Genomic DNA, 27,970 nt, shown 5'->3' on the forward strand with positions numbered 1-27,970 from the left:
GTTGCCTGTTGGGCTGCAGTTTGCCATGTTATGATTGGAGCATATTGTTTTATGCTAAATGCAGTACCTGTGAGGGTTTCTGGACAATATCTGTCATTGTTTTGTGTCGTTAATTGATTTCCAATATTAAATATATACATACATTTGTATAAAGCAGCATATTTGTCCACTCCCATGTTGATAAGAGGATTAAATACTTGATAAATCTCCCTTTAACGTTCATTTTGAACAGATAAAATGTGCGATTAATCGTGATTAACTATTTTTAATCCATTGACAGCCGTAGTCTTAATGTAAGTAATCAACGGGGGGAGTTTCATGGTGATATCTAGGTACAGGGTACACGGTACAATTTGAACAGATAAAACAAAATCGCAATTAAATATTTTAATCGATTGATAGCCCGAATATAAGTATGTAATAATAATGTATAAATCCCCAAATAGCCCATGAAATAAGGAATAATCCCACAACATTATTCATATTCAACATTAATTATTATTAGTTATTCTCAGACGCTGTTTGTTGTGTGTACATTAGTGCGTCAGCGGCACTGAAACGACCGACAGAAGAACACGTCAGCCTGCGCCGCTTCGAATACCTTCAAATATTTCTCACCGAAGCTTCGAAGCCCCAAAAAAAATGGTATTCAGGACAAACAGCCTTAAACCAGACAGCCAACAAATCAAAGACATGATTATCTGCAATAAGAATTCTTTGTTGTTGTTTTTTTTATTATTATTTTGTTTCAAATCCAGGTCAACAGCATACAACGTTCAGGGTCCTCAGTCAGCTCAGTGGAAAGTGAGCACCGGCTGTAACTCCAAGAGCATGCTTGCTCAGCAAACGGCCCCGGATCAATACAAAAGGAAAAGGTCACTGCCGTCCGTTAGCATGACATCAGAGAAATCGCTCTTAAGAACTCACACATGGGAGGAGGGGGGCAAGAATGATATCACCAAGCTTTTTCAAATTAATCTACAACTAAAAATATATTCTCACTTCATCAATGGAATTACTGTCAAGCTCTTACAAAGAAACACACGTCTCATAAATAGCAAATCTGCAACCGGCGAACCTCGCACCTCTTCACTGAACTTCCCCGTCAACAAACCCCGATGAAACGCAACAGGATCTAGTGATTCGCTCAGCTCGCTCTTTCTCTGCCTGTCGCAACATCCTTCTAGCAAAAACTAGTTCATGTAACATTGCACAACGTTATGAGGAAACAACATGAACATGGTGGTAAAAGGTTCGAGTCAGTTGTCACCAGTCAGTCAGCGGCGAACGCATCGAGGACGTGGATCAAAAACAGGATTATTCAAAAGGTGCAAATATGGGAAATGTGCAGCTTTTTGTTTTTAGCATCATTAACTTTTGTGATCAATTATTCTTTAAAAAGAAGTCAGCTGTAGTCAATTCTCCAATTTTAATGAGCTCCAGAAAGTTATGAAAGATCATTTACGATCTTCAAAACTACACTGGTTTTAATATTATCTGTCAGATGCTTCTAAGCTTTTATATGTGGACATACAGCTGTGTACGGATACTGTGAGTTCATGTTAGAAATGTTATGATCATTTGGGTGGAGCGGCTCAAAGGAACCTTTTGTTGCCAGATGTTAGCGTGTTAATGAACATTAATAAATCAAATGAGATGAAAGTTTTGGTCCCAATATTCGTCTCATGAAAGAAAATCCAAGGGTGATAAAAAAAAGTACCAGTTTAAACCAACTATCCTTAGACGCCCACTGCTGACTGTATTATGTTAAATCGTTAGTTCACTGAAATTATTTGCAACAAAAAACAAAACATTTCCCCACTTTGCTCTGAGATTTCTGCCTCCTCTAACCGACTACTTTCTGCCTCAGAAAACCACATTTCAAAGCTCTCAGCAGCACGAATAAGACCCCGTTCAGACCTGGTGTTAGCATGAGTCCTGAGTGATCCCATCATGCGTCTCCAGTGACCGCTTGTGATTGGATCTACAGCAGACGTTGTGACGTAATATTACATTTATGTCAGTAGTAATATCCTACATATTCGTGAATTTGTGTATGTTTTATTAACATCAGAATAAAAGGTTATTGTACCGACGGTCTCCGGGCCACCGACACCGCTGCCTTTGCCTGGAAACAGCGGCGTACAGAGCTTCAGAGAGCCGGTGATGAGTGCGAGGGAGCGAGTGTCAGCTCCGTGCAAAGCAAAGGAACAAAAACAGACACATCTCCGACAGTATGATAATGATGCACTTCCTGTCTCTAGTCTGATAGTCTGTAGATATGTAGCCTATAGATAAGATATATTTTAATAAAATACAGTTGTACCGACAGAATACAGTAGAGCACAGTAGGCTTGCCGCGGTAGTCGGTGTTACATGGTGGCCGTGAATAAACGATAACATTACTTACCCACCCACCTTGGTTTTGCTTTTTATTGTGGAAATAAAACCCATTTAGTTCATTTTGCCGCATCAGCGGCGTGTTATCAACAGGTAGTCGGACGACGGACGCTACAATCTGAAAGTGAAAGTGTCTGCTCCGTACGGAGTCTCAGCCCAGAGCAGCAGGAGTCAGATTTCACACATGGAACGAGAGATGGCGGAGGATTTGGCGTCAAAGCGAAAAGCAAAAAGGAACCATAACGTTAATGAGGCTATCGCCATGCGGAGGACGGAGTGGTCACAGCCGGTGTGCAAGGCGGCCAGCGGGTCCAGGTGGAAACCTGCGGCCCCGCAGTGAAAGCTGGACCGAAGAGGCCAGACACACAGACATCTGACAGTAAAGATCAGAGTAAGCGTGCTACAGATATTGACCGTCATCTGTTCTTGTAACATGTCTGCTGTGATCTGTAACACCGGTGTTTTCATGAGTTTATTAACCGGTGGGAAAATGTCCTCACCGTCACATCCCAAGTGCGTTCACACCTGTACTTAGAGCTGTCCACTTGTGATCGGATCACTGAGGATGCATGTTAACACCAGGTCTGAACGGAGCCTCGGATCCCCTTCACCTCCACTGTCCTCTCAGAGACCAACTGTATGAACTATCTGTATGGATGAATACAACTACAACAACTATACAACTAGAGGTAAGTGAGAAAATGTTCTTTTTTTCTTTGCAGTTTGGGTGAAATGACCCTTTTACTGTCCTGTAGCGTTAAGTGCTTTTCACATTGTGTTCAGTCCCGTCCTCACCACTGACAGCTGTAGCTCTACAAAGTGGAGGAAACACCAATCTGATCATCTGGAAGAAGCTCAGATAACAAGAATCTGCAGAACCAAACACAGGCGCCGTGTCACCGATCATCGTCATCCTGCTCGCAGATTTACAGCAAAGGACATCAGATGAGACGAGTGAAATGTCAGCCGTCCTTTTCTCCCCGCGGTGACCTGCGACCCCTCGAACTCTGAGCAGCAAAGTCTTTGAAGGCTGAGTGATGGGGGGAAAAAAACAACCCAGAGGGGCCCCCATCAGCGGAGGAAACATCTGTTATGGTCTGACTCCTTTTGGATCGGCGCCAGCGAGGGAAACAGAAGAAGAACCACTAGTAGGGAGTGACGGAGAGGAAAGTGGCGAGCACCAGTTGTTTCTAGAAGCACCTCACGGCTAGTACAGTGCAAGTCAGTAATAATAACGATGGATGGAGACGTACAGCTGATAAAAGAAGCTACATATTGTGCCTGCTCAAGTTCAAACCAACAAATCCAAAAGCTACAATTCCAACAAACCAGCAGAAGATCTTAAGGAACCACTTAAAGCTGGCGGGACATCGGTCCAATCAGTGGAGGATGAGTTAGGGGTGGATAGCTTTCTGTGCACGCCTTTTCAACTCTGGGATTTTAAAGTAATTTAATACTGAAAATATAAACTCTCTACTGAAGTGGAATTACTCTGGAGCTCTTAAGAGTTTTCAGGTCTGAGCTTTGACCGATGATTGTACTTTAAGGGGCTTGTTGTCAAAGAGACCTATAAAAACCTGACTGAGTAGAGTCCACGCTGAAGATTCAAAATTTTAAAGGTACGCTACAATCAGATAAAAAAAAAAAAAGAAGAAGAAGCTTAATTAAATAACAGTATCATTCCTCAAATGTATTTATACACAGCAAGGTTTTCCAGAAGACGTTGTGAGAGTGAGCGGGGCACTGATGTGAGAGGACGTCCAAACACTCGAGTCTTTGCTGCTGTCTTGAGTCACAGCAGGATTTATCGGATTATTCAGGGGGGGGAGGGGCCTCAGCCAAAAGTGCTTTACCGTAACGAAGCCCGCCGCTCACGAGAGCCGCTGCGAGGAGGGATGATAATAATAAAAAAAAAAAACACAGTCTGGTTTTATTTTATTTATGAATTGGGTGTAAACGAGTGAATCCCTTTCACGCGTTGACAGCAGCCTGTGAGACGGGGAGGACAGAGGCTTCGGAGTGAGGCGAAAGAAAACAAAAAGGCCATCCAGCTGGTCCTGGTGCAGCGATGTCATTGGCTGGGCGGGATGAGATCAGGGCGGGGCGGGGCGTGGAGTCAGGGTGGAGGGCGGTGAGGTGTGGGGGGGGGGGTGTTTTAACTGCGGGGCAGGCTGCACATTTCACAGTGCTCTGTGCCAGGCTGGTTCATGAAGGTGCAGTGGAGGCAGGACCACATGGCTGAGGAGGAGGCCGGGACCGAGGGGCCGCCCATGGCCCCGTAACCCTGAGAGCTGGAGGGCTGCCCGCCTACTGTACCTGCAGGACAGGAGGGGGAGGACAGGATGTTAGGACAGACACAAATTAATCGATTCATTTTTAAACTGATTATTTTTCTATGAAATGTTAAACATGATGACTTTATATTGCTTGTTTTGTCTGCCTATTAGTTTTGCAGGTTTTTGGTCATAAACAACAAGTAAACTAGATGACTGTGATGAAGGCCACAGGCCGAAAAGTGCTGGTCCGACTATAAAGTTGTTCTTAATCTTTATACTATAAGTAGGGCTGTCAATCGATTCAAATATTTAATCATGATTTGATCGCAAATTAGTTGCACATCTGTTCAAAATGTATCTTAAAAGGGAGATTTATCAAGTATTTAATACTCTTATCAACATCGGAGTGGACAAATATGCTGCTTTATCAGAATGGTATTTATTGCCAGGTGTAAGAGGTATACACTAGGAATTTTCTTTGGCTTTGTTGGTGCAAGATGTATGTTTATGCAAATGTATGTATATATTTATTATTGGGAATCAATTAACAACACAAAACAATGACAGATATTGTCCAGAAACCCTCACAGGTACTGCATTTAACATAAAACAATATGCTCCAATCATAACATGTCAAACTGCAGCCCAACAGGCAACAACAGCTGTCAGTGTGTCAGTGTGCTGACTTGACTATGACTTGCCCCAAACTGCATGTGATTATCATAAAGTGGGCATGTCTGTAAAGGGGAGACTCGTGGGTACCCATAGAACCCATTTACATTCACTGATCTGGAGGTCAGAGGTCAAGGGACCCCTTTGAAAATGGACATGACAGTTTTTCCTCGCCAAGATTTTGCTTGAGTTTGGAGCGTTATTTAACCTCCTTTGAGAAAAGCTAGTGTGACATGGTTGGTACCTATGGATTAATTTCATATGATACCAGTATCTTCACTCTAGCTTTTAAACTGAGTCCGCTACAACCTTCGAGAGTTTGATATCGCAAGATGCGTTAATGCGTTAAAGAAATTAGTGGCGTTAAATTTGACAGCCCTTCAAGACATTCAATTATAATATTTAACAGAGAAAAAATCCTCACATTTGAGATCCTTAAACCAGCAGATGTTTGACATTGATGCTTGATAAAACTGATCAGAGAGGTTATCAACATTATCTGTTCCTCAACTTGTCAAATAATTATTTCAACAACAGTACACAGACTAAAGATAAGGCCAGGTAAAACTGAGTCTGTTCGGCAGTGACTTACTGCACAGCTGCTCGATGGTGGCCCACTGCTCCGACTTCTTCCAGGTCTGAGCCAGATCTTCATTAGAAGTCCTCACTGCATCTAGTAGCAGCCCGATGCTGTCCTGCAAACACAAACACAAGCTCTGATCCATCCACTACAACAATGGCACATTCAGGAAACTAAAAACACAGCACCACCACAAGTCTGGATTTAATAGAAAACATCAGTTCATAATTATCTTAACACAGAAAAACAGTTATATCATCTTTTGATCGTCACGATGGGCCACGGGCCAGTTTGAAACGGTGTCAGCATGAAGAAAGAAGAAGAGTGAAAACATCCTCACACCAGTAACCGCTTCCAGATGGGAAAAGAATCTGGCCTTATTCTAACCCATTTTCTGCAACACAGATGGAAAACAAATGGAAGAGTTGACTTACTCTCAGAGGCATCACTTCATTGGTGACGAGGAAGAGGAGCAGATGGAAGTCTGACACGATGTCCAGGAATGCCGTGGAGGTGCACTGGGACAGGTATGTTGCTAAACTGTGGAAGTCCTGCAGACACACAAATAACAAAAACAACACGTATAACTTCCTCTGACCTCTGCAGGTTATAGAATTCAAAAGGTCACACCAGTATCGAGGTAGAACGCTGCAGACGGCAGTCGTTAAACTGCTGTAATGTAATCACTCGGGGAAACTCCTCACAACTCAATGTACGTCCACTAAAAGTTCTTGTTTTTACCACTGACAGGCTCTGATTGTTATTATAAGTGTCTGAACACATTATGGAAAGGACCCTACAGAGAAATACAACCTGTTTCTCCCCTTTCTCTCGATCCCGTCTGTTTGTTATTGTGTTACTTTTAATAACAATCTGAGCCTGACAGAAATGACTTACTTGTGTCTCTCCCAGGATGTCTCGGTTCTCAATGGGGAAGCGTTGTGTGGAGCAGAAGGTGTACTGGGGGTCCTTTGGGAAGGTGGTAGTTATCTGTAGAAGAAAAAAACAGGAGAAAGAATATAACATCTAAAAAGGCAGTGTCAGTACATTTTATTAACACATTTAATAATGTGTTATGGCAAATTTGTTTTAACACCACTAATTTCTTTAATGTATAAATGCAAGTTGAGATTTAACAAGCTTAGAGTGAAGATACTGGTATCATATGAAACTAGAAAACCTAAAGAATTCATTAGTACCAACCATGTCATACTAGCTTGTAGTGAAGGAGGTTAAATAACACTCCAAACTTGTTGAGGAAAAACTGTCTTGACCTTTGACCCTTTGGCCCTAATTATTCAGAATAGATGCTGCATGAATAAGATGTGTAAAATACACCTGCTGACCACAGATAAAGAATCATACTCACATCTATGATAAGGTACTCCACAGGAAGAGGCCGAGCTAGAAACGTGACATCGTTTCCAAACTTGTCTTTGTCCTTTTGGATGGAAGGAGGAAACAAATAAAAACATCTGGATACAAACTAATCATGTGTGCGATGCTCAGTTTGTGTGTATTCTCATGAACCAAACACCATTATACATGATGGATAGTTTAAATCTAACACGGGTTAAGAGTCTTACCTTGAAGAAGACGTCTGGTACGTACTGCTCAGGGGTGGATTCTTTAGCGAAGCCCAGCTCGGGAGCATCTTTGCAGGGCAGTAGGCACTCGTCTCTCACCAGAGCCATGCACTGATTGGACACCTGATATCCTTCAAAGTGCACCTGGTTATCTGGACCGCCTGGAGCACAGGGACGGACGAGTGTATTCATGTGTTGAAGCGCACGACTAGAACATTATTCAACCATTATCATGTCAGTGTGTCTATCAAAAGGCTCTCCAGCTTTACACATGAAACTCATTATCAAACAAGACGATCGCAAAGGAAAGTAGAACAGATGGACTTTGCAACGCTGGCATTAGATGTGTAGCCATGACATCAGCTTTGGCTGCCAGCGCCGCATTAATGCAAATGAGAGTGATTAGGTCACTGCTAACGTTTTGTACTCTTCTGGAACAAACACACAAGGTGGTGTTGTAAAGTTGTAAAGGAGGGAAAGTGTTAACACTGGGTCTCGATCCCACAGACCAGAGCATCTGGCTTGTATTACACTGCTCCACTGGCCTCAAAAACATCTTTAAGAGTAGATAATGTTAGCTCAGATTAATAAGGACTTATTCACACCACATGTCGTGGTTTAGAGTGAACAAAAACATACCTGTTGCCACCACGGTCACAAATTTGGAGCCAAAATGTCCGTCTCGAGAGAGTCTGCAAGGGTTTGAATGTAGATTCTGGAAGTATCCCGCCGTCATGCACTCCTCTGCGCTCAGGTAGTGCGAGTCCTAACAGCAGGAGGTTAAAACAATGTTAAAACGTGTGTGGGAAAGCAGCAGCGTGCATATTGGTCTGATGAGCAAGCTGCATCCTCACAACGTTTCTCGTGTAGCGGACAGTTCCTATCCTCGTATCCTCAGAGAGCAGGTCGGTGAAGATCCAGCCCACCTGGAAAACAGAGAAAAGAAAACAGATTAAATAAGTAGAAACAATTAATCTGTAATTTTTTTAAAGCAAAAATGCCAAAAGGTCAGTTTCCAGCTTCCCAGAAGTAAATATTTGCTGGTATTCTTAGTGATCTCTATGATAGTAAACTGAATATATTTGGGTTTTGGACTGTTGATCAAAACAAGACATTGAAATATTTCGTCTTGGACTTTTTTTAAGGGTTCAACAATAACTTGTTACTCAGGCTGGTAACCAGGGAACAGCTTTTGTTTGCCGAAACAGAAAATATGTTTTCATTCTTAGTCGCGTTATATTTTGAGTAATTAAGGTACGATGCAGTTACACGTCAGCTCAATAATGAATATGTGACATGTATACATGTCATGTTTATGTTGTACTTTGCAGCATAATTTTCCGTCCAGCTCAAAGATGCCGGGATACTTCACCTCCCAAGACTTCACTAGTTTCCTTTTTGTTTTTCGTTCAGGTTCATCTGGTTCTGGAATAAATTTGCACCTTGGTTTGTGATGTTGACGGGTTAGTCAGACATTTCACCCCACAGTCAAACGACTTCATTTGCTTCGCCATTGTGTCTAAAACAAATGCCTCTGCGCACGCGAGTAAATGCATCAACGCAAGTGCAGCGCTGTCTGGTTCCAGTTCTGACTGTAGCAGCAATATTTAAATATTTATAATGCAAAATACATTAAATACGTTTTATTTCAGGGGGCACGTTTAGCTGTCCTGTTTTGTTGTCCGTTATGTTAAAAAGTGGCCAAGAATCGGTTGCCAATTTCTCAAAATGGTTGACAAAGGCAACGCTTACTGTCACGCCCTGCACATAGATTTCACTATTTTCTAACATTTTATGCTGAAATGAATTAATCACGACAATAACAAGCAGATTAATCAATAATGGAAATAATTGTTAGTTGCAGGCCTAAATGAGAATAAAATCATCTTAATTCAGACATCACAATGTAGAACACATCAAAAACACTTAACCTAGAACAGAAAGAGTTCACACAGAGCTCCAGCATCCTGCAGGGCTCTTTTTCTAACCTGGTTTAGATTTGATCATTCCCATCAAGGTAAATAGACTTTCCTTTAGCTATGCAGACATATTCATGTTTAACAGACCAAAGTGAAGCTTTTAGCTTTGAAAACTAAAGGCTCAGGTTGAACGGGTTTTGATGAATTCATCGACAATTCAAAAGGCTTCAACGGCGAGGCGGCGGGAAGACCTTGATGGAGAAGCATAAATCTGCTGAGCCTCAAAGTTTGTCACTCTGCTGGAGTGCAAACTGTCAGTATTCGCTGCGACAGCAAGGCAAGAAATCACTTAGTCTAAAAGGTACCTGGGAGGCACAGTGTCAAACAGAGTGAGCAAGAAAAGACGGCCAACCTTGCACAGGCCCAGCTTGGCAGCGATTTCGTCCACAGCTGCAGCTTTAGGGTCGTCCACCATCTCCAGGCTGTTCTGAGTGGCATTCTGAAACACAGCAAGGACAAGAGTCACCATCAAATCAAAACAAAAAGACCTACTGCGAGGATGTACACTCGTTGATGGAAGGATAAATCAGAGAAAAACTACTGGAGGAGCTGAAGCAGACGGTGATACATTTAGAGTGCATCCCTCACCTGTGGTGGTTCGTAGATGGCAGCCACCTCAGCTCTGATGCCCAGAGGGATGTCTTTGTGCTCCGTGTACCTGCCGTACAAGTATCCCATCCTCTGACTGCCCGTCTTCCTCCAGAAGTCCAGGAAGCGGTCAGCGATGGTGTGGTTCTCAAACATAATGTTGTCCACGTGTCTGTATTTCTGGGAGAAGAACAGAGAAAGATGAACTCATGCAACTGTATTTGGGATTCATGTGTGCCTTAGGTTTGTTTCTTTAATCATATGGTGGCTGTGGCTCAGGAGGAGGCTACCAAATGTTCTTCCTAAATGCATGATGTTTCCAAGGTCAATGAGTAGTCGTGTTAAATAATCATGATCTCAATATTCACCATAATAATCGTGATTATGATTTTTGCCATAATCGAGCAGCTCTACCAGACATACAGGCTTGGTCACATACCTGTCTGTTCAGCGTGAGGGCACTGGGCTGGCACTTGGTGCAGATCCCCTCCGGCCAGGGAGGGTGGCCCTCGCAGCCCGACTTGATCTTACAGCTGATGTTCTCTAAAGCTGCAAACTTCCCTCTGCAGGAGACCAGAACAGGATTAGAAATCTGACTAGAATTTGAATATGTTGATTTCCACTGAAGAAATGAAAACTTCTCACTTGTCAGATCCACCGGTCAGCTTCCGAAGGTATGCGTGGAAGGACATGTGCTTCACTGGTGGGTCGAGGTGATTCAGGTAGTCTTCGTCAAAAGGCTGACAAAAAAAAGAAGAAGCCAGTTTCAATCAGTAAAATGTGAATAAACCTGTGTTACAGTAGTGGTGGTGGCATTACAGCCGGTCTAGTTTGAGAAAGAAGAATGAATTCTCATACCTCTAATGGTACACAGTGCACACATTTTCCCAGGGAGCCATGGTGACATCTGTAACAAGAAAAGAATCGTTGGGTATCTGACATTTGTATTTAATCTGGATGTTTGCAGAAGGTCTTTCTCGTACAGCTGTGGATCTTTGTTCCTGTAGATCTTGCCGTCCTGCTTGGTCAGATACTGATCTATCTCATCCTCCTGGACCTGGGGTGCTGAGAAGGACCGGGGGATCATGGAGGACGAAGAGGAGGATGAAGATGAGACGGATGGTAGGGATGAAGATGAGTGTGGGGTGGCAGTGTCCATCACCTCCCCGGAGGAGGAAGAGGATCCTGAAGGGTACAGGTACAGCATGTCGCCATGCCTACAAAGAAGAGAAGACACAACGAATAACGTGTTTACTAAATTATCTCAACTGTAAAAATATCGATAAAGTCAAGAGTTTGTCGTCACAATTATAAATATAAATAAATATTCCCTGGATTAAAGTAAACTTCTTGTGATGATATTTTTATTTTTTTATCCTTTGAAGCAGATACATCCTCCACAGTTAGTAGATGTGTATCTTTTCAGTGACTCTCAGAACTGAATTTGAATAAGAGATGAGTTGTAAAATCTTTACTAAAAGCTCAACGCTGTTCGCTTTTACTTACTTGATCTTAAGCAGACTCAGAGTTTTGTTCTGGGAAAGGATCTCTCCGGTCTTGTTGCGGTTCAGGTAAATAGAAAACCCGTTGGAGTTGAACCCAAACTCTTTGGCCACCTGAGAGAGAAATAAAGCCGTGTGCTGATTAGATTGGATGATGTCATTGAAATCAATACACTGCTAGCTTTCAACACCATGAAGTCCATTTAATGTTGAGAGGATCTAAATACACAATGTCTTATATCAGTCTCAGCCTCTAAAGGTCATCACTGTGATGAGCCAACCTAAGATATACGAGCACTCAGGGTTCCTACACATTTTCCATTTCAAAATGCCATCCTTTGCTTTAAATGACATTTAGCTCGCTCACACAGGAGTAAACATTTTCGCTGCTCCAAACGCCATGAAAAACACTCCGTTGCTTTACGAAACTTGGAATTTTGTATTTTAAAAAACAGAAAAGAGGCAGTAGTCTGGAAACAGAAACGTTTTTCCATACTCTCTTTTCTTTTTTTCCATACTTATCCATACTGCGTAGGAACCCTGAGAACTCTGAGTATCCCACGCCACTTCAGCCTGATGCTGGTCATTTGCCTGTATTTCACCACTTGAGGTGTACTTTCAACAACCACTGGTGAACTTCTGTACTGTTATCATAAGAACACAATGATTATCTTGGCATAAAAACTGAACTCATGATGACACTTAATACAGAAAACAATACTTAAGACAGCTGCATTGACCCCGGGTCTAAACCAACAGACCACAATGTGCAGAGACATCTACCAGTGGCTTTTATTTTAAAGCGTTAACGCAACTTGCGATTTTTAGATTGCAGTGGGCTCAGTATTAAAGCTAGAATGAAGATACTGGCATCATATGAAACTAGAAAACCTAATGAATCCATTGGTATCAACATGTCATACTAGCTTGTCATGAAGGAGGTTAAATAACGCTCCAAACTTACACTAAATTTTGATGAAGAAAAACTGGCATGGCCATTTTCAAAGGGGTCCCTTGACCTCTGACCTCCAGATATGTCAATGAAAATGGGTTCTATGGGTACCCATGAGTCTTCCCTTGAGGGTTTCTGGACAATATTTGTCATTGTTTTGTGTTGTTAATTGATTTCCAATTATAAATATATACACATATTTGCATAAAGCAGCATATTTGTCCAATCCCATGTTGATAAGAGTATTAAATATTTGACAGATCTCCCTTTAAGGTACATTTTGAACAGATAAAAAATCTGGTAATTATGGACGATCATGCGATCAATCACGATTAAATACTTTATTCGATTGACAGCCTTACTGTAAAGGTCAGTGCTGGTAAAACTAAGCAGTCGGAAGCATGGAGCCATACAAAAGAACACAGTGTAAGATATTATTACTGTAGCTGGGTGAAACTGTATACTATTCTCAGACTGTATGAGACAGAACACCACTTTGAGCTCCTTTTATTCTGTCTCAGCTGCAGAAATAAAAACCTGCAGGGCTCAGACTGTCTCTGCTCTGTCTGCTTCAAACCCGTGGTTTTCTATTCCAGCCATCGCTGGCTGCACATCGGCAGGGAATGAAAACTACTCCCTACATTGATCTGCAGGCTACACCATCCTGCCTTAACACGGATACATACATTTTTAATGAGGTGCTGCTGCAATGCTCCGCTGTGACTGGTGTGCTGGAATACAGTTCTATTTTAGTTTAATTGATTCAAATGCATTTGTGATTATTTGTGTGTGCGCTTATGTGCAAATAGAGGGAACAAAACTAAGATTGTTTTTACAAACATACCGAAATTCAGGACCAAATTATCTTTTTTATGTGTTTATTATTCTCTGTAACGCCTGGGTCGTAAACCACAACCTGGTAAGCATCTGTGATTACAAGTGAGCAAAACAATGCATCCACTACACTCTCTGAACACGACAAATCTACCCGGCAAGCCACATGTTAATAGTAGAAGCCAGCCGAGCTCACCGGAGCAGTGCAGGGCTGACCTGCTCTGGTACTTTCTGCACAGCTTCTCACATAAATGAACAATGAGCAGACACAAAAGGAAAGGGAACACAAGTGCAACAACAATGCACACGTTGGCACTTGCACTACTGTTAGGGGTGTAACGATTCATCTACTACATCGATGTATCGATTTATACTCCTATGATCCAGCCACATCGATAGGTACTCGGCAAGTTGTCCTACATGGTGGGACGTATATCAATCCAAAATCAATCGCAAGGTAAATAATCGATTGTATCGATTCTAAGAATTTGCATCTTGTATTTAAGCACGACAAATGTTATATGGATTTATTTTTTAGTACTTTTAATAGTAAAGAAATGTTAAACGTTACTCCGGCTCACTCTCCCTGTGAATGACGTCATCGACATGCCCCAGCAGCGCCAATTACAGAAAGACGACAACAAAACGAAGCAGAGTGATGGTGAGGAAGAGCCAGACGAGCGAGAGATTTTCAAGCCGCGTTTGTGGTCCATTGGGTGGAAACATTTTGGCTTTTGCAAAAAGGGAGATGTCCTTGATAAATCGCTTGCTGTTTGCAGAATATGCAAAGGCCAGAAACATACAACCGTCTTTCCAAGCACCTACTGAGACGCCAATATTATTGCTCTACCGTTTATACTGAACATGAGAACAGAAGCAGCAGGTTAAACCACTGTTCATTTAACTTGAATAGAAGTTGGTTTATTTTATTTCTTGTTAAATATTGCACTGTCTTGTATCTTGAGAACTGAAGCAGCAGGTCCTGAAGTTGCACTTTTTATTATTTTCAAATAAAAGCTGTATGTATTTGCCATTGATCGTTGTGTTTACCTGTTTTTATCCATAACTAATTTATCCCTGATTCCTTTACAAGAAAAACTTTGAGGAATCCTGAACGGCACTGTCCGGCAAAAAAAGTTACTGTATTGATTTCAAGTCATTGAATCGTATCATATCGTATCGCTCTAGATGAGCCAAATATCGTCCTTGAATCATATCAGAACCATGGAAAGTGATATGCATCGTATCGTTGTAAAAACGTGTAGTTACACCTCTTATTACTGTAGAAATAGTAAACTTTAAAATACGTGGTTGTACCCTTAAACACTAGTTTATGCAGAAATGGACCCAGAGCTTCAGGGTTTTGAGGAGGCCAGAATGACTTTATGAATGAATTACCTATGGCTTCTGTGTGTGAATTTGACAGTATGACCCATTCTGACTTATTATGTTTTACATACAGTACCTTCTTTATGAAAGCAGAAGCGGTCTCCCTCTTGGAAGAAGGAACTTTCTTCATCCCATCTGGGGATTGTACCCTGATGATCTAAAAAAAGACAAAGACATAAGCTGTATTCAGTGGTCTAAAGTTACCAGAACAAACAACTGGGATGGAAAGTTCAATTGTGAGCTACTTGCAAACAATAACATGGAACTAATACAGTTTCAATACAACTTCCTAACAGCTGTCAGACAAAACAAGGGTGCTATCCTCCCTCTTCTCCTCCTCTTTACAGTGGTGTCATTGTCAGGATATTATGACAACGATGACAGTGCAAAAAAGGTATGTTAATTCAGAGGCAAATATTGTACTTTTTACTCCACTTAGGCTAATACAAAATATAATAATAATAATACATAAATAAACTAATAAATGATGATATAGTATGATAGGTAAAACTACCCAGCTGTATATAAAGTAATTAAAATGAGCTCCACGTTTACCAGCTGCAACATTAAAGTGATGAACACATTAATGCATCAATAATAATAATCCAGTGATGTATATTATTCTGCATAATGAGTACTTTTACTTTAATTATATTTTGATGCTAATACTTTTGTACTTTTACTTGAATAAAATTTTGAATGCAGGACTTTTACTTGTAACAGAATATTTTTACACTAAAGTATTGTGAGTACTTCTGAATGAATGAATGAATGAATGAAAGACTTTATTTCGAACATAAAAATAAATAAAAACAAGAGTAATAGTGTCCGAAAAGGAGTATGTAGAAGTAAAACTTATATTTCCCTACCCCTTTCTCACTTCAACCTCTAATAACTCATATATCATAGAATGATAATATCATATAATATATAAACTATCCCAGATTTATTTACATCCCAAATTAAATATATGAACAGCATCCCAAGTTTATTTACAACCCACATATCCATCCGAAGTTAAAAAGTAGATATAAACCAACCCTTAACACAACCCTTAACACAACTCTTCCTCAACCATATACCTCCCAAAAATATATTTTTTGTATAGCTTTTTAAACAGACTACTTCCTCCACCACTGCCCTAACTGCACGTTTTTATTAAATTGCAAATGTGTGGCCCAGACTTGCAGAGGGACCTATTTTAGAAATACAGACATTAATGATTAGTAGCTAATACAGTTTCAATACGACTTCCCAACACCACCTGTCAAACAAAACAAGGTCGCTATCTCCCTCTTCTTTTCCTCTTCTCCTCCCCTCTTTACTTCCTTCCTGCAGCTATCAGACTCCACAACCAGCACTGCTCCCAGTAGACCACTTACACACCATAAAACTGACAATAACCTGACAATAACCTGATAATAACCTGACAATAACCTGACAATAACCTGACAATAACCTGATAATAACCTGACAATAACCTGACAATAACCTTACAATAACCTGACAATAACCTTACAATAACCTGATAATAACCTGACAATAACCTGACAATAACCTGATAATAACCTGACAATAACCTGACAATAACCTGACAATAACCTGATAATAACCTGATAATAACCTGATAATAACCTGACAATAACCTGACAATAACCTGACAATAACCTTACAATAACCTGATAATAACCTGATAATAACCTGACAATAACCTGACAATAACCTGACAATAACCTGATAATAACCTGACAATAACCTGACAATAACCTGATAATAACCTGACAATAACCTGACAATAACCTTACAATAACCTGATAATAACCTGATATTAACCTGATATTAACCTGACAATAACCTGACAATAACCTGACAATAACCTGACAATAACCTGATAATAACCTGACAATAACCTGACAATAACCTTACAATAACCTGATAATAACCTGATATTAACCTGATATTAACCTGACAATAACCTGATATTTTCAGGTGGAATTTCATTCATTCATTCATCCTCACTGTGCAATATCATTTTCCACTTGTGCAATTTTGTTAATAGTCTGTTTATTGTCAATACTGTATATACTGCTCCTATTTTTATACTTCCTTCTATTTAAATGGTTCATATTTTGTTACACTTTGTTTAGCTCATTTTAACTGTGTTAGCTGATGCATCTTGTTTTTTGCAGGAATATCTGATATCTGATGTCACAGTGGTGTCAGTGTCAGGATATTATGACAACGATGACAGTGCATAAAGAGTAATGTTAACCTCCTTCACAACAAACAGCTGCTCTCTTGTAACATCAAGATGTCGACTTTGAAGCAAACAGTGTTAAAGGTGTGAGGCTGATTCACCCTCAACAAAGTCCCACTTTTAATGAATCAACAACATCTCAGCTTCCATTACATCCAGCTAGCACAGTCAGGCTAATGTTTGGCTAACAGGCTGATGCTAAAGAAGCTTCCAGACTGATCTATTCCTGCCGGTTCTGCAGCTCTCCGGTTCTGCAGCTCTGCCTCTTGTTATTGGGATGTCGTCAGCTAGCCACAGAGCTAATATTAGCCGGTTAGCTCAACAGGCCACAGTCACTCTGTGCTAATGCTAGCCAGCTTGCTGCTAAGCTAATGCTAGCCAGCTAGCTGCTAAGCTAAGCTAATTCACAATCAGGTGAAAGAGTCCTTTAAATCCAGTGAAACATTTATTACAGAAGTTAAAGAGTGACATATAGATGTAAAAACCACATCCTGAAACTTGCTCTCATTTATTCTGGTCCTGTACATTGACATGTGAATTGTGGAAAGATGTCAATTGTTTTAACATTTTCTCAGATTTTATACTGTAAGAATGTTATATTTGGTTGCTATGGTTACAGCGACAAAGACAGTAATGCATTTTTTCTTATTAATTAAATTTTAATTCTCTAAAAGTTCCACATTCGCAAGTGTATATTTACCAAAACAAAAAGCCTAATTTCTTTGTATTTATGAAAGAAATGGAATTATATCTGTCAACATGTTCTTCCTCTTGATGCAATATACACCTCAAGAGCAACTGTGTTTACATCTTATTTATTACATCTACTTTACCTATTTTACAAGTGCAATTAACTCTGTTTACATTACATCTATTTTTATATTGTATACCTCTAGTGTAACACTTCTGTTTATATTTATTTATTACATCTACCTGTTTTATTTGTCTTCTTATAACTGTGTGTGTGTTTTACCTGTTAGATGTTTAGTCTTGTCAAGTATTTGTTTTAAAGCACAGACCAGAAGTGGCAACTGTGAATCTCGTTATATTTAATACAATAACAATAAAGCTTTCTATTCTTTTCTATTCTAAAACAAAACAAGTTCCACATTCACAAGTGTAAATTTACCAAAACAAAAAGCCTAATTTCTTTGTATTTATGAAAGAATATGAATTATATCTGTCAACAATTTCTTCCTCACAAAACAAAAAAGCAATGAAAACAATGAATGTATGAAATATCTTTAAAGTTTTTAAGTGAAATTATTGTCATTCTCTCACATGGTCTTTTTTTTATTCTTATTATTTTTTTGTGTTATTTTTATGTTGTGTTTTTTTATTTTTTTTAAACTTAAAGTTTTTAAGTGAAATTATTGTCATACTCTCGCGTGGTCTTTTTTTTATTATTATTTATTTATATATATATATTTTTTTATTGTATTTTATTTTATGTTGTTTTGTTTCATTTCTGTCCTTTTATGTTTGGCTCAGCTCTTTGTTTATGTTTTTGCTTCTTCTCTATTTAAATGTTTTAATGTTTTCTGCTCTTATTATGCATATTGTCATTTTGAAATAAAAAAAAATAAAAAAAAATAAGAAAAAAAGCTACTAATGCTAGCTGCTAATGCTAAGCTAATGCTAGCTGCTAGCTGTTAGCTGGTAGCATTAGCTGCTAGGCTAATTGTGCTCCCTCATCACTCGGGTCTGCTGCTAAGCTAATGCTAAGCTAATGCTAGCTGTTAGCTGCTAGCATTAGCTGCTAGGCTAATTGTGCTGCCTCATCACTCGGGTCTGCTGCTAACAGCTAGCAGCTAGCTCCGTTAGCTCCTCCTGAAGCAGCCGTTGTACTCACCATCTGCTCCGCCATGCTGCTGCGTTGCTCCGCTGTGTTGGTAGACTGAGACTCTGGAGACTCCGAGGACTCTGAGGACGGTAGATAATCTCTCTCCGCGTTATTCAGAGTCTGTCAACGAAACTCCATCACACAACTCACACACCGGGTGTTGCACACATTAGTGACCGGCCGTTCCACTACCGGCTCTACACCGAAGTAACCCCGGTGGAAACAAGACTTCTTTAACTCTAAAGGAACGTTCCGCTTCTGTTGTTTTTAGTACATGTTGTACAATTTAGAGGACGCTGCGCAATAAAGCCGCCACAAACACTACTTTATGCACAATATTATAAATATGTCCAGGCTTGATTATAGAGGACGGAACCAAAAATAAATGACTCGATAAATAAATAAATATGTCAATAAATGCAGCAAAATAATAATGAAAATAATCGTGGTCATTAATTAATTGATAAAATGTGACATAAATTAATATTTCTGTTTTGATTTGCTTCTTTATTTATTTATCTTTGTATTAATTCCCTCATTTATTTACTCTCCTGTTTAATTTTCCCTTTTATTTTTATTTCTTTAATTGATTATTTTTTGCACCTTTTAAAATCATTTAAAAATATATATAAAAAAATAAATGCAAAAATAAATAAATGCAAATAAATACATTTTATATTAAATATCAATTTATGTCACATTTTATCAATTCATTAATGACTTCATTTATTTTCAATATTATCTTTGCTCAATTTAATGACTTATTTATTTATTTATCAAGTTATTTATTTATTTATTTATTCTTCTTTTCAATTTTACCCTTTATTTATTTGTGTATTTATTTTATTAATTTTTAAATTAATTTATTAATGCATTTATTTTTTATTTATTTAGTATTTCCATTTTATACTACTTTATTTGCTAACCATTTAGGCTATATAATTAACAAATAATGTCTGAATACCTGCTTTACCACATTGCAAATCATATTTGTCTTCGCGGAGATCACCCAACCTTACTTTTGATGAAATACTGTATGAAAACATTGCAGTGTATATTTAGTTTGACTTAAAGACCAAAATAAAGATCAATATCAAACCACAAACTCATAATCTAAAGAACAATTATAATGATAGTAAATAAATCTCCACTTTTATTTTCCTGTTTTTTTTACTTTATTTTTTTCCACATCCTGTAGAGAGGACAAAGCTCCATTATACATCATACACAGTGCAACACTGCAAACATCATTTATAAAGAAAAATCTCTTACATCACCAGTTTTATATCATCAGGGCAAATTTAGCAACGTCTTTGTTATTATATATACTCCATATATAAATATATATCTTCTTGATTTGAACGATGTTTAGAAAGACAGAGTCAGGATAACAGAAATTACGGTACAAGTTGAAAAGCTAAATGCAACTCAAGGTGGTCGTGCATTGATCTTGTGTGTACAACAGATTACTTTACTGTCTAAACATGAACAGAACGAAGGATCAGTGATGACGACGAGGACAATGGAGATGAAATGATAGATGAAAGATAAAATAGCTGAAATATTGATCTTAAAAACTCAAATATAAACACACAGGGCACAACAGTGTTTTTTTGTATTTATGAGAAATAAACATAAAATACAGATTTTCATATACATTGATATTATACAAGGGTGACATACAAATAAGAAGGGATATGAAACACAAGTGAACACAATGCTGGAAGCTGACACACTGCAAAATCACACAAGGGTGTGTTGCAGGGAAGGACGTTTATTCTCTCTCTTCCCACTTCAGACTTCCACGTATTATGATGGTAGACAATTTAGATTAAAAAAACACATGGTATAGTGGTGATGTATGTATCCTGGGCAGTGCAGTTAAGTGTTGGTCAAAACAGAGAGGAAAAGAGGGATCTCACGATGACTGACTAACGTTATCCCACTGAAAAGTTACGCTCAGCAATGGCAAGCTGGTGTCCAGTCTACAGAATTCAGGTTTTGTGTTTTATATGTTCGGCGTTGATGGAAAAGCCTCTGAGATGGCGTAAGAGGCGCCGAAGCACATGGAGTGGGAACCCACCCACTCCACGGGTTTGTCACTTAAACTCAATTTGAGGCTGCCTTGCTTGCGTAAGTTTCATGTTTTGTCCGTGAGAAGAATATAAAAGGAGAGGAAAGGAGATTAAAGAAGAAGAAGAAGAGCAGCAGCATAGGAGAGGAGAGTCAAAGGATGCTGACAGTTTAGAGTACCAGTGCAGATCTAGTGTGAGGACAGATGTGAGCAGATGTTGCGTGTGAACTGCAGAAGAAGAATCCAGTGAAAGAGGACAGAAAGTTGTTGTTTTTTTGTAGATTCTTTTTCTCTTTTTCAATTTTTTGTTTTTGTTACAGTTCGTCGTTAGGAATAGTTCCATTTGAAGTGAGGAGATGGAGCCTGAGGCAGATGGTCTGAAGTGTTTGGACTGTAATCCTCGGAGGATCGCAGGGAGGTGGTGCAGGAGGGCTCAGATGATACCGTACTTGGCCAGCTCATTCAGCTCCAGGTGATTAAAGGCCTCCCATGGGCAAATGACAGTGATGTCTGCAAAAAACAACACAGATATGAGGTTACCCGGGTCCCTGAAGATCATAGAAACTGATGTGAAATGCATTTTAAAAGTGAACTCACCTGTGCCTAAGCCCTCCATTCCAGGGATGTCATCACCAAAGCTGCAAAGAAAAAAACAATTACAAACCTTTCCATTGTTTCTACACCTCTAAATAAATGTGCATCATTGGAGACTTACCCCTGGATGCCCTTCTTCGGAGGCTTGCTCTTGAACTGACGGGTCTGCCTCTGCTTGAACTTGGGGGGTCCCTTGCGTGGGGTGGCGGGGCCTCCGGTGACTCGGGTGGCCGACTTGATCTCAGCTTTGGGCGGCTCAAGATTCATTTTGAATCAGCTGTTATTGGTACGTGTGTGCAAGAGTAGTCGTCGTGGTGATTGCTTTTCATTTTGGAAAGGAGGAAAGAAAAAGGTAATTTAGAAAACGTTCATGTAACAGTTATAGCATGCAGCTTGTGTCACCTCTGTCTGACATTACAGGCCTTAATCCTCTTACTGATCTGACAAGCACCAGGCGGGATTTACACTCATATTTCCCATCTGATTGAATGTCTGCGATGGACTACCTTGTTCTGTGAGGATGACCCAATTTCCCATAATCCCCGACTCAAGTTAATAAGTACACACCCCCTCAAATGTAATCTCGTTAGAGCAAGGACGACACAGCAGATATGCTGAGCACGCTCTGAGGGTCTAAATGATCAATCCGTTCACCGCGTCCCGATGACACTGACGGTCTGAACACGTCTTAACCGCGGCACAGTGGACGGATTTATAGATTTATATCATTATAAAAGACATATATGTATTCTTTAAAGGGTTGTTTGTCTACTCTTCATGTCCAATGATTAACCATTTTATCTGAAGATGCTGGAACCACTTATTAAATCTTAAAATATTTTTAAGCCAGATGTTGTAAACATTCAGGGCTCAGCCCAGACCTAGAGGGGGTCTGGGGTCCATCCTCCCATTTACGGCAGCTATATTCACTATTTTTCAAGCCTTTTGATGATAAAATGCTTTATAAGCTGTACATCATTTGGGAAAAGCATGATAGTTGCCAAGGAAAAGAAAACATCTTGTCGAGCCTCCATCCTATTTTATAGCTATTTGTTCTCCAACTGTCTTCATCATTCTGAAACCAAAACACAACAAGCTAAATTTTGGTGAGGAAAAACTGTCATGTCCATTTTCAAAGGGGTCCCTTGACCTCTGACCTCCAGATCAGTGAATGTAAATGGGTTCTATGGGTACCCACGAGTCTCCCCTTTACAGACATGCCCACTTTATGATAATCACATGCAGTTTGGGGCAAGTCATAGTCAAGTCAGCACACTGACACACTGACAGCTGTTGTTGCCTGTTGGGCTGCAGTTTGCCATGTTATGATTGGAGCATATTGTTTTATGCTAAATGCAGTACCTGTGAGGGTTTCTGGATCAATATCTGTCATTGTTTTGTGTTGTTCATTGATTTACAATAATAAATATATACATACATTTGCATAATGCAGCATATTTGTCCACTCCCATGTTGATAAGAGTATTAAATACTTGACAAATCTCCCTTTAAGGTACATTTAGAACAGATAAAAATGTGCGATAATTTGCGATTAAATATTTTACTCTATCGACAGCCTTGTATAACATGCATGGGTAGGAATTTACCGTAAACAGCATTACTAATCTATTTTTGTTGGACTAAGTTCCTCAGTAATAGAACTTTTGCTCCATTCTTTTGCTGGTCCAGTCAGAGAGACTGAGGCGAAATGACAGAAAGATAAAACCTAAAAGATTCAGGGCTGGAGCCCCAGAAGCCATCCGCCCCGCTCCGCCCCTGATCTACAGCACACCTGACTGATAAATCTTCTGTACAAAGGAGACCAAAATGTCTGATAAGCAAAGTAAACAACAACATGTCCTCTACTACATCTTGATTTTGAAAACAAAGTTCTGTTCCATCTTTTCAGATCATTTCAGCTAAAAAATAAATCCATAAATATCCATGCAGCTCCAGAATAGCAAGATCAATCTTGTACTTTACATGAAGTCCCAGGTATCTCAGTAAGTGTGTGGTGGTGGAGGTGGTGATGTAGCGGCGGGTCTACTCACCGGCTGCTTGGGAGGAGGACAGCCAGACGAGTGGGTGTGAGCGCAGCAGATGTGTGGAGTTCTACGCTAGACTCGCTGTGAGGGCCAGTCGGGGCTTAGGGCCCCTCTTATATCGATGCTGCTGACACCAGCAGAAGATTAATGTGGACGCACCGCCTCCCTGCTCTAATGTCAACAGTCCACATGGAAGACGGTGTTACCCTTACCAAAAACAAGTTCATTATATATGAGTGCTGTTAGTATACTTCTTTTAAACTTAAAATAAAGAGTATGCTTTCTGTTTACTTTTTATGCACTTATCAGAGATATACTTCACAAAAGTATACAGAAAAGTCTAAGTGTACTTGGCTTATATTGACAAGTATACAGAAACGTCTAAGTATACTTGGTTCATACTGACAAGTATACAGTAAAGTCTAAGTATAATTGGTTTATAGGCCTACTTGTACTTAATCTTTTGATCAAGATATACTTAATAAAGGTATAATTACGTATTCTTTCCTTATAGGCCTACAGAAATGTATACTTGGCATGTAGTTGTGCGTACGTTTTGATAGAGTAGCCTATTAAAGTGTGTAATCTCAACTTTTGTAACGTCATGGTGACGTGATATGTCAGTTTTCAAAGATTTAATGTAGATTCTGGATGAAAATCTGTGATGATAATAATAATAATAATACAATAAATACAAATTATTTTAAACTCTTTCTGTGTTTATCCAGTTTTGACATCCAGTATTTGTGATGAAACTACATTTCATACACAAAGTGTTTTATATAATGCTGTCAGAGTAGCTTTGTTTGAGATCTCCAAAGCATGATACAGTATGTACGTCTCCAGAAAAACAACCCTAATCAAATTACTGGTCTGAGACAATCGGATACATGAGATAATACAGGCTGGAATATGTTGATGCAGATTAGGAAGCTTCCTGAAAGGACCTTTCCCTTTTTGTTACGCAATCATCTCACCATCTGCTTCAAGCAAAAACCCTCCAATCCTCCATCCTGCAAACATCTCTTAGATCACCTTCATGTACTTTTCCCTGCAGTGAGTGTCCTCTATTTAGCAGACTAATACTCCGACACCAGCCTCCACACCTGGAACACCAAACACTAAACACAAAGCTACATCCCACTAAACAGTAATCAACCACTATAGTTAATCACGACTCCTTAATTCAGGTGGATATACCCACACCATGTTTTTGCCTTAAAGGGCAATGATTTAGTGTTGCATTTCCATAAAGTTACTTGCAAGAAACGTAAAAAAGGATGCTCAAAATGTATGCAGCAAAGACTGACATGTCCTGACTTTGTATGGGTCAAAGGTCAAACCTCTACAAGAAAGCTCCAAAATGTATAGACGGGTTTCTGTACATCATCACAGAGATGCAGCTAGGGGGCAGAAAACACGGCATTTCAAGGAGTTGTTGAGCAGTAAACTGCATCAATCAACGAAAAGATGGATGTAAAATGTTTAATATTCGAGGGGATCACATGGCTTTACTTAAAGGAGATTATGGATCCAGGCCTGATGGGTAAAAGTATTCTAGTCACACAGCGCTAGCAAAGCAGCGGGTTTTCATGGCAAGCTGTCATGCCCCACAGATTGGTAAAAATGAATTAATCAACAACCGGCTGATCGACTCACACTCTGAGGAAAGATTTATATATATTTAGCGACTATGCCTTAAAATTTGAAAGTGAAGCAAGACTTTGTTATAGCTCTAAATTGCTGTGACATTATGCAGTGAAACACCTCATTTGTAATCCCCTTCATAACCCAGATCAAAGAATAACTGCGTGGCTGCAGCGGCCCGCTGGCTCCTGTGTAATTAGGACTTACAGTGCATCACCAGTACCAGACTACTGATGACTAAGTCAGAGAGATCAGGGTCACCGTCACCTCACAAACCTGTGAGACTGTGACATACAGTACATACGTACAGACACGCCAGCTGACTGTAAGACGTCATTCTAACGCAACAGATCTGAACATGCTCCTTTTCTGATGTAATCCACCCGGGTGTCAGACTCTTGTGGATCCAATGAGTCCAACTGTATTCATGTGTGATGATGTTAGTCCCCATAGGAGACATTTCATTGTAGCGATTTTTCCATTTTTTGAAATTTGACCTCCCTGTATAAAATGACCTGTGGTGACCTCTAGGATAATCACAGCCTCATGAAACTTTACAACCACAAACTACAGACCTAGAGCATTCAGAGGATGGATGGATCAAACTAGAGACCTAGAGCATTCAGAGGATGGATGGATCAAACTAGAGACCTAGAGCATTCAGAGGATGGATGGATCAAACTAGAGACCTAGAGCATTCAGAGGATGGATGGATCAGACTAGAGACCTAGAGCATTCAGAGGATGGATGGATCAGACTACAGACCTAGAGCATTCAGAGGATGGATGGATCAGACTAGAGACCTAGAGCATTCAGAGGATGGATGGATCAAACTACAGACCTAGAGCATTCAGAGGATGGATGGATCAAACTACAGACCTAGAGCATTCAGAGGATGGACATAGAAACGTCTCTATTGTGGGTCTCCGAGGGTTAAAGGCGGTTAAAGGAGCTGGTCGGGCTTGTTGGATAAATCCACATATGATGATGATGAAATTAACAGGTTAAGAGGATCAGCCAAAACATTTTATCCTCATGAGAGCAGACAGACAGACAGACAGCATTATATTATCTGGCGCTCCCTGGTGGCCTTTCATTGTGCTGAAGTGATGCCAGTTCTCAAAGCAGTTCATGTCATCTCAGAGAGAACATTTATTTAACAAACAACTCTTAAAATAAATTTAAAATATATAATCAAAAATAGTCTTAAATATAATGAAGCAAATGATCAGTAAACACATTAAAAAATATACATTTAACACTTCAGTTCAAACTTCTGATAAATAAAACAAATGTGCAAATGTGCTTCATGACTAAAGGAACACGACAATGAATCAACGAACTATGAAGATACAGAGTCAAGCTGTAAAACTGAAGAAAATAAACCAAATGGATTTTCTAATGAGGCCCAAAAATAATTGGTAGCTTGTGTCAGTTTTCTGAAATGTTCTGCAGACATGAACTGTGTGACCTACTGGAGGAGGAAGTGAAAATGTGGAGGCAACATCAGTAACTGGAGTGTGTTATAAAATGCTAACAAGATTCTCACAACACTCATTCCATGTTGACACTGTGGTCGAAGCCACGGGCAGTAAATACTTCAATCATGTCTTTTTTAAGAGTCTAATCTCCATCTTTAAGTAGGTTTTAAGGTTCTCATCGAGGACGTTCTCCTCAATAGCATCGAGCGCCCGGTCGCCTCCGTCGTGGTAGTACGCCAGCAGCTGCTCCGCATGTTCGATCCACACACAGTTATGACAGCCACTCATGCAGCAGTGGGTGGGAGCCGGCGGCGGACCCTGGTCAGGAGACCAGGCAGAGGTCGTCTGGCTGGGTTCTGGTTCAGTGCACTCAGAGGAGTCAGTTAGTGTGGGAGGAGCAGGTGAAGCTGGTCCAGTAGAGAGGCAGCGAACGGTACCGCTGTGTTGACCTCTCCTCCACGACTGCACAGGGCAATGATTGGACCGATGTCTCATGTGTAGCAGGGAGAAGATGCACAGCTGAAAGAAAGCAGAATATAATATATCATTAATAGAGCTATCAAAGTTAACGCAATAATAACATGTTACACAAATTTGTTTTAACGCCACTAATTTCTTTAACTCATTAAAGCAAGAGCTTTTTTTAGATTGAAGCGGGTTTTAAAGCTAGAGTGAAGATACTGGTATCATATGAAACTAGAAAACCTAACAAATCCATTAGTACCAACCATGTCATACTAGCTTGTCAAGAAGGAGGTTAAATAACACTCCAAACTTACACTGAATTTTGGTGAGGAAAAACTGGCATGGCCATTTTCAAAGGGGTCCCTTGACCTCTGACCTCCAGATGTGTGAATATAAATGGGTTCTATGGGTACCCACGAGTCTCCCCTTTACAGACATGCCCACTTTATGATAATCACATGCAGTTTGGGGCAAGTCTATTAAAGACTTGACAAATCTCCCTTTAAGGTTATTATCATCATTAGCAACACCTGTGTTTCACAAGTCAAAATGTTCACAGAGAGTGAGTATGTACAGCTCAGTACACATTCATCTAGTTATTCATATATATTTAAATATCATTGTCCTAGTCTGCACCTCTCTTTTAACTAAATGTCGTGATTTGAGGTTTAAATTTCAACATTTAAATGTCATCAGTAAAGTACAAGATGTAAACATCCAATGTTAGTTCAGAGCTTTCGCCCACAGCCTGGCTCACTATCTAACTCTTTAGTAGCTAGATAACTACATGTAGGTTACTGTTACTC

At 39.8% G+C, this 27,970-nt stretch overlaps 2 protein-coding genes across 2 annotated transcripts; both read right to left on the bottom strand.

Annotated features, from left to right (window-relative positions):
* Positions 1–716: 716 nt before the first annotated feature.
* Positions 717–19,068, bottom strand: nploc4 (NPL4 homolog, ubiquitin recognition factor). Its single transcript, XM_074620790.1, has 17 exons — positions 18,868–19,068; positions 14,835–14,915; positions 11,588–11,697; positions 11,065–11,298; positions 10,940–10,988; positions 10,727–10,821; positions 10,521–10,644; positions 10,082–10,261; positions 9,846–9,932; positions 8,369–8,440; positions 8,154–8,280; positions 7,515–7,675; positions 7,298–7,369; positions 6,826–6,918; positions 6,363–6,479; positions 5,941–6,043; positions 717–4,716 (listed from the first exon to the last, which is right to left on the bottom strand). Exons 1-17 carry the CDS (start codon positions 18,880–18,882, stop codon positions 4,556–4,558), a joined length of 1,881 nt encoding a protein of 626 aa, XP_074476891.1. The 5' UTR covers positions 18,883–19,068; the 3' UTR covers positions 717–4,555.
* A 1,058-nt stretch (positions 19,069–20,126) lies between these two features.
* Positions 20,127–23,790, bottom strand: pde6gb (phosphodiesterase 6G, cGMP-specific, rod, gamma, paralog b). Its single transcript, XM_074620394.1, has 4 exons — positions 23,578–23,790; positions 21,648–21,847; positions 21,530–21,570; positions 20,127–21,442 (listed from the first exon to the last, which is right to left on the bottom strand). The coding sequence occupies exons 2-4, from the start codon at positions 21,791–21,793 to the stop codon at positions 21,366–21,368; spliced, it is 264 nt and encodes an 87-aa protein (XP_074476495.1). The 5' UTR covers positions 21,794–21,847; positions 23,578–23,790; the 3' UTR covers positions 20,127–21,365.
* Positions 23,791–27,970: the final 4,180 nt, after the last annotated feature.

This window comes from Sebastes fasciatus, chromosome 20, assembly GCF_043250625.1.
Source record: "Sebastes fasciatus isolate fSebFas1 chromosome 20, fSebFas1.pri, whole genome shotgun sequence".
Taxonomy (NCBI): Eukaryota; Metazoa; Chordata; class Actinopteri; order Perciformes; family Sebastidae; genus Sebastes; species Sebastes fasciatus.

Coding starts and splice junctions, on each gene's coding strand:
- nploc4 (XM_074620790.1), bottom strand. Junction 6,919..7,297: donor TGGAGTACCTTATCATAGAT/GTGAGTATGATT, acceptor TTTCTTCTACAG/ATAACTACCACCTTCCCAAA. Junction 6,044..6,362: donor ATGAAGTGATGCCTCTGAGA/GTAAGTCAACTC, acceptor TTGTGTTTGCAG/GACAGCATCGGGCTGCTACT.
- pde6gb (XM_074620394.1), bottom strand. CDS start 21,793: ATGAATCTTGAGCCGCCCAAAGCTGAGATCAAGTCGGCCACCCGAGTC. Junction 21,571..21,647: donor CCGAAGAAGGGCATCCAGGG/GTAAGTCTCCAA, acceptor TTTTCTTTGCAG/CTTTGGTGATGACATCCCTG. Junction 21,443..21,529: donor AATGGAGGGCTTAGGCACAG/GTGAGTTCACTT, acceptor TGTTTTTTGCAG/ACATCACTGTCATTTGCCCA.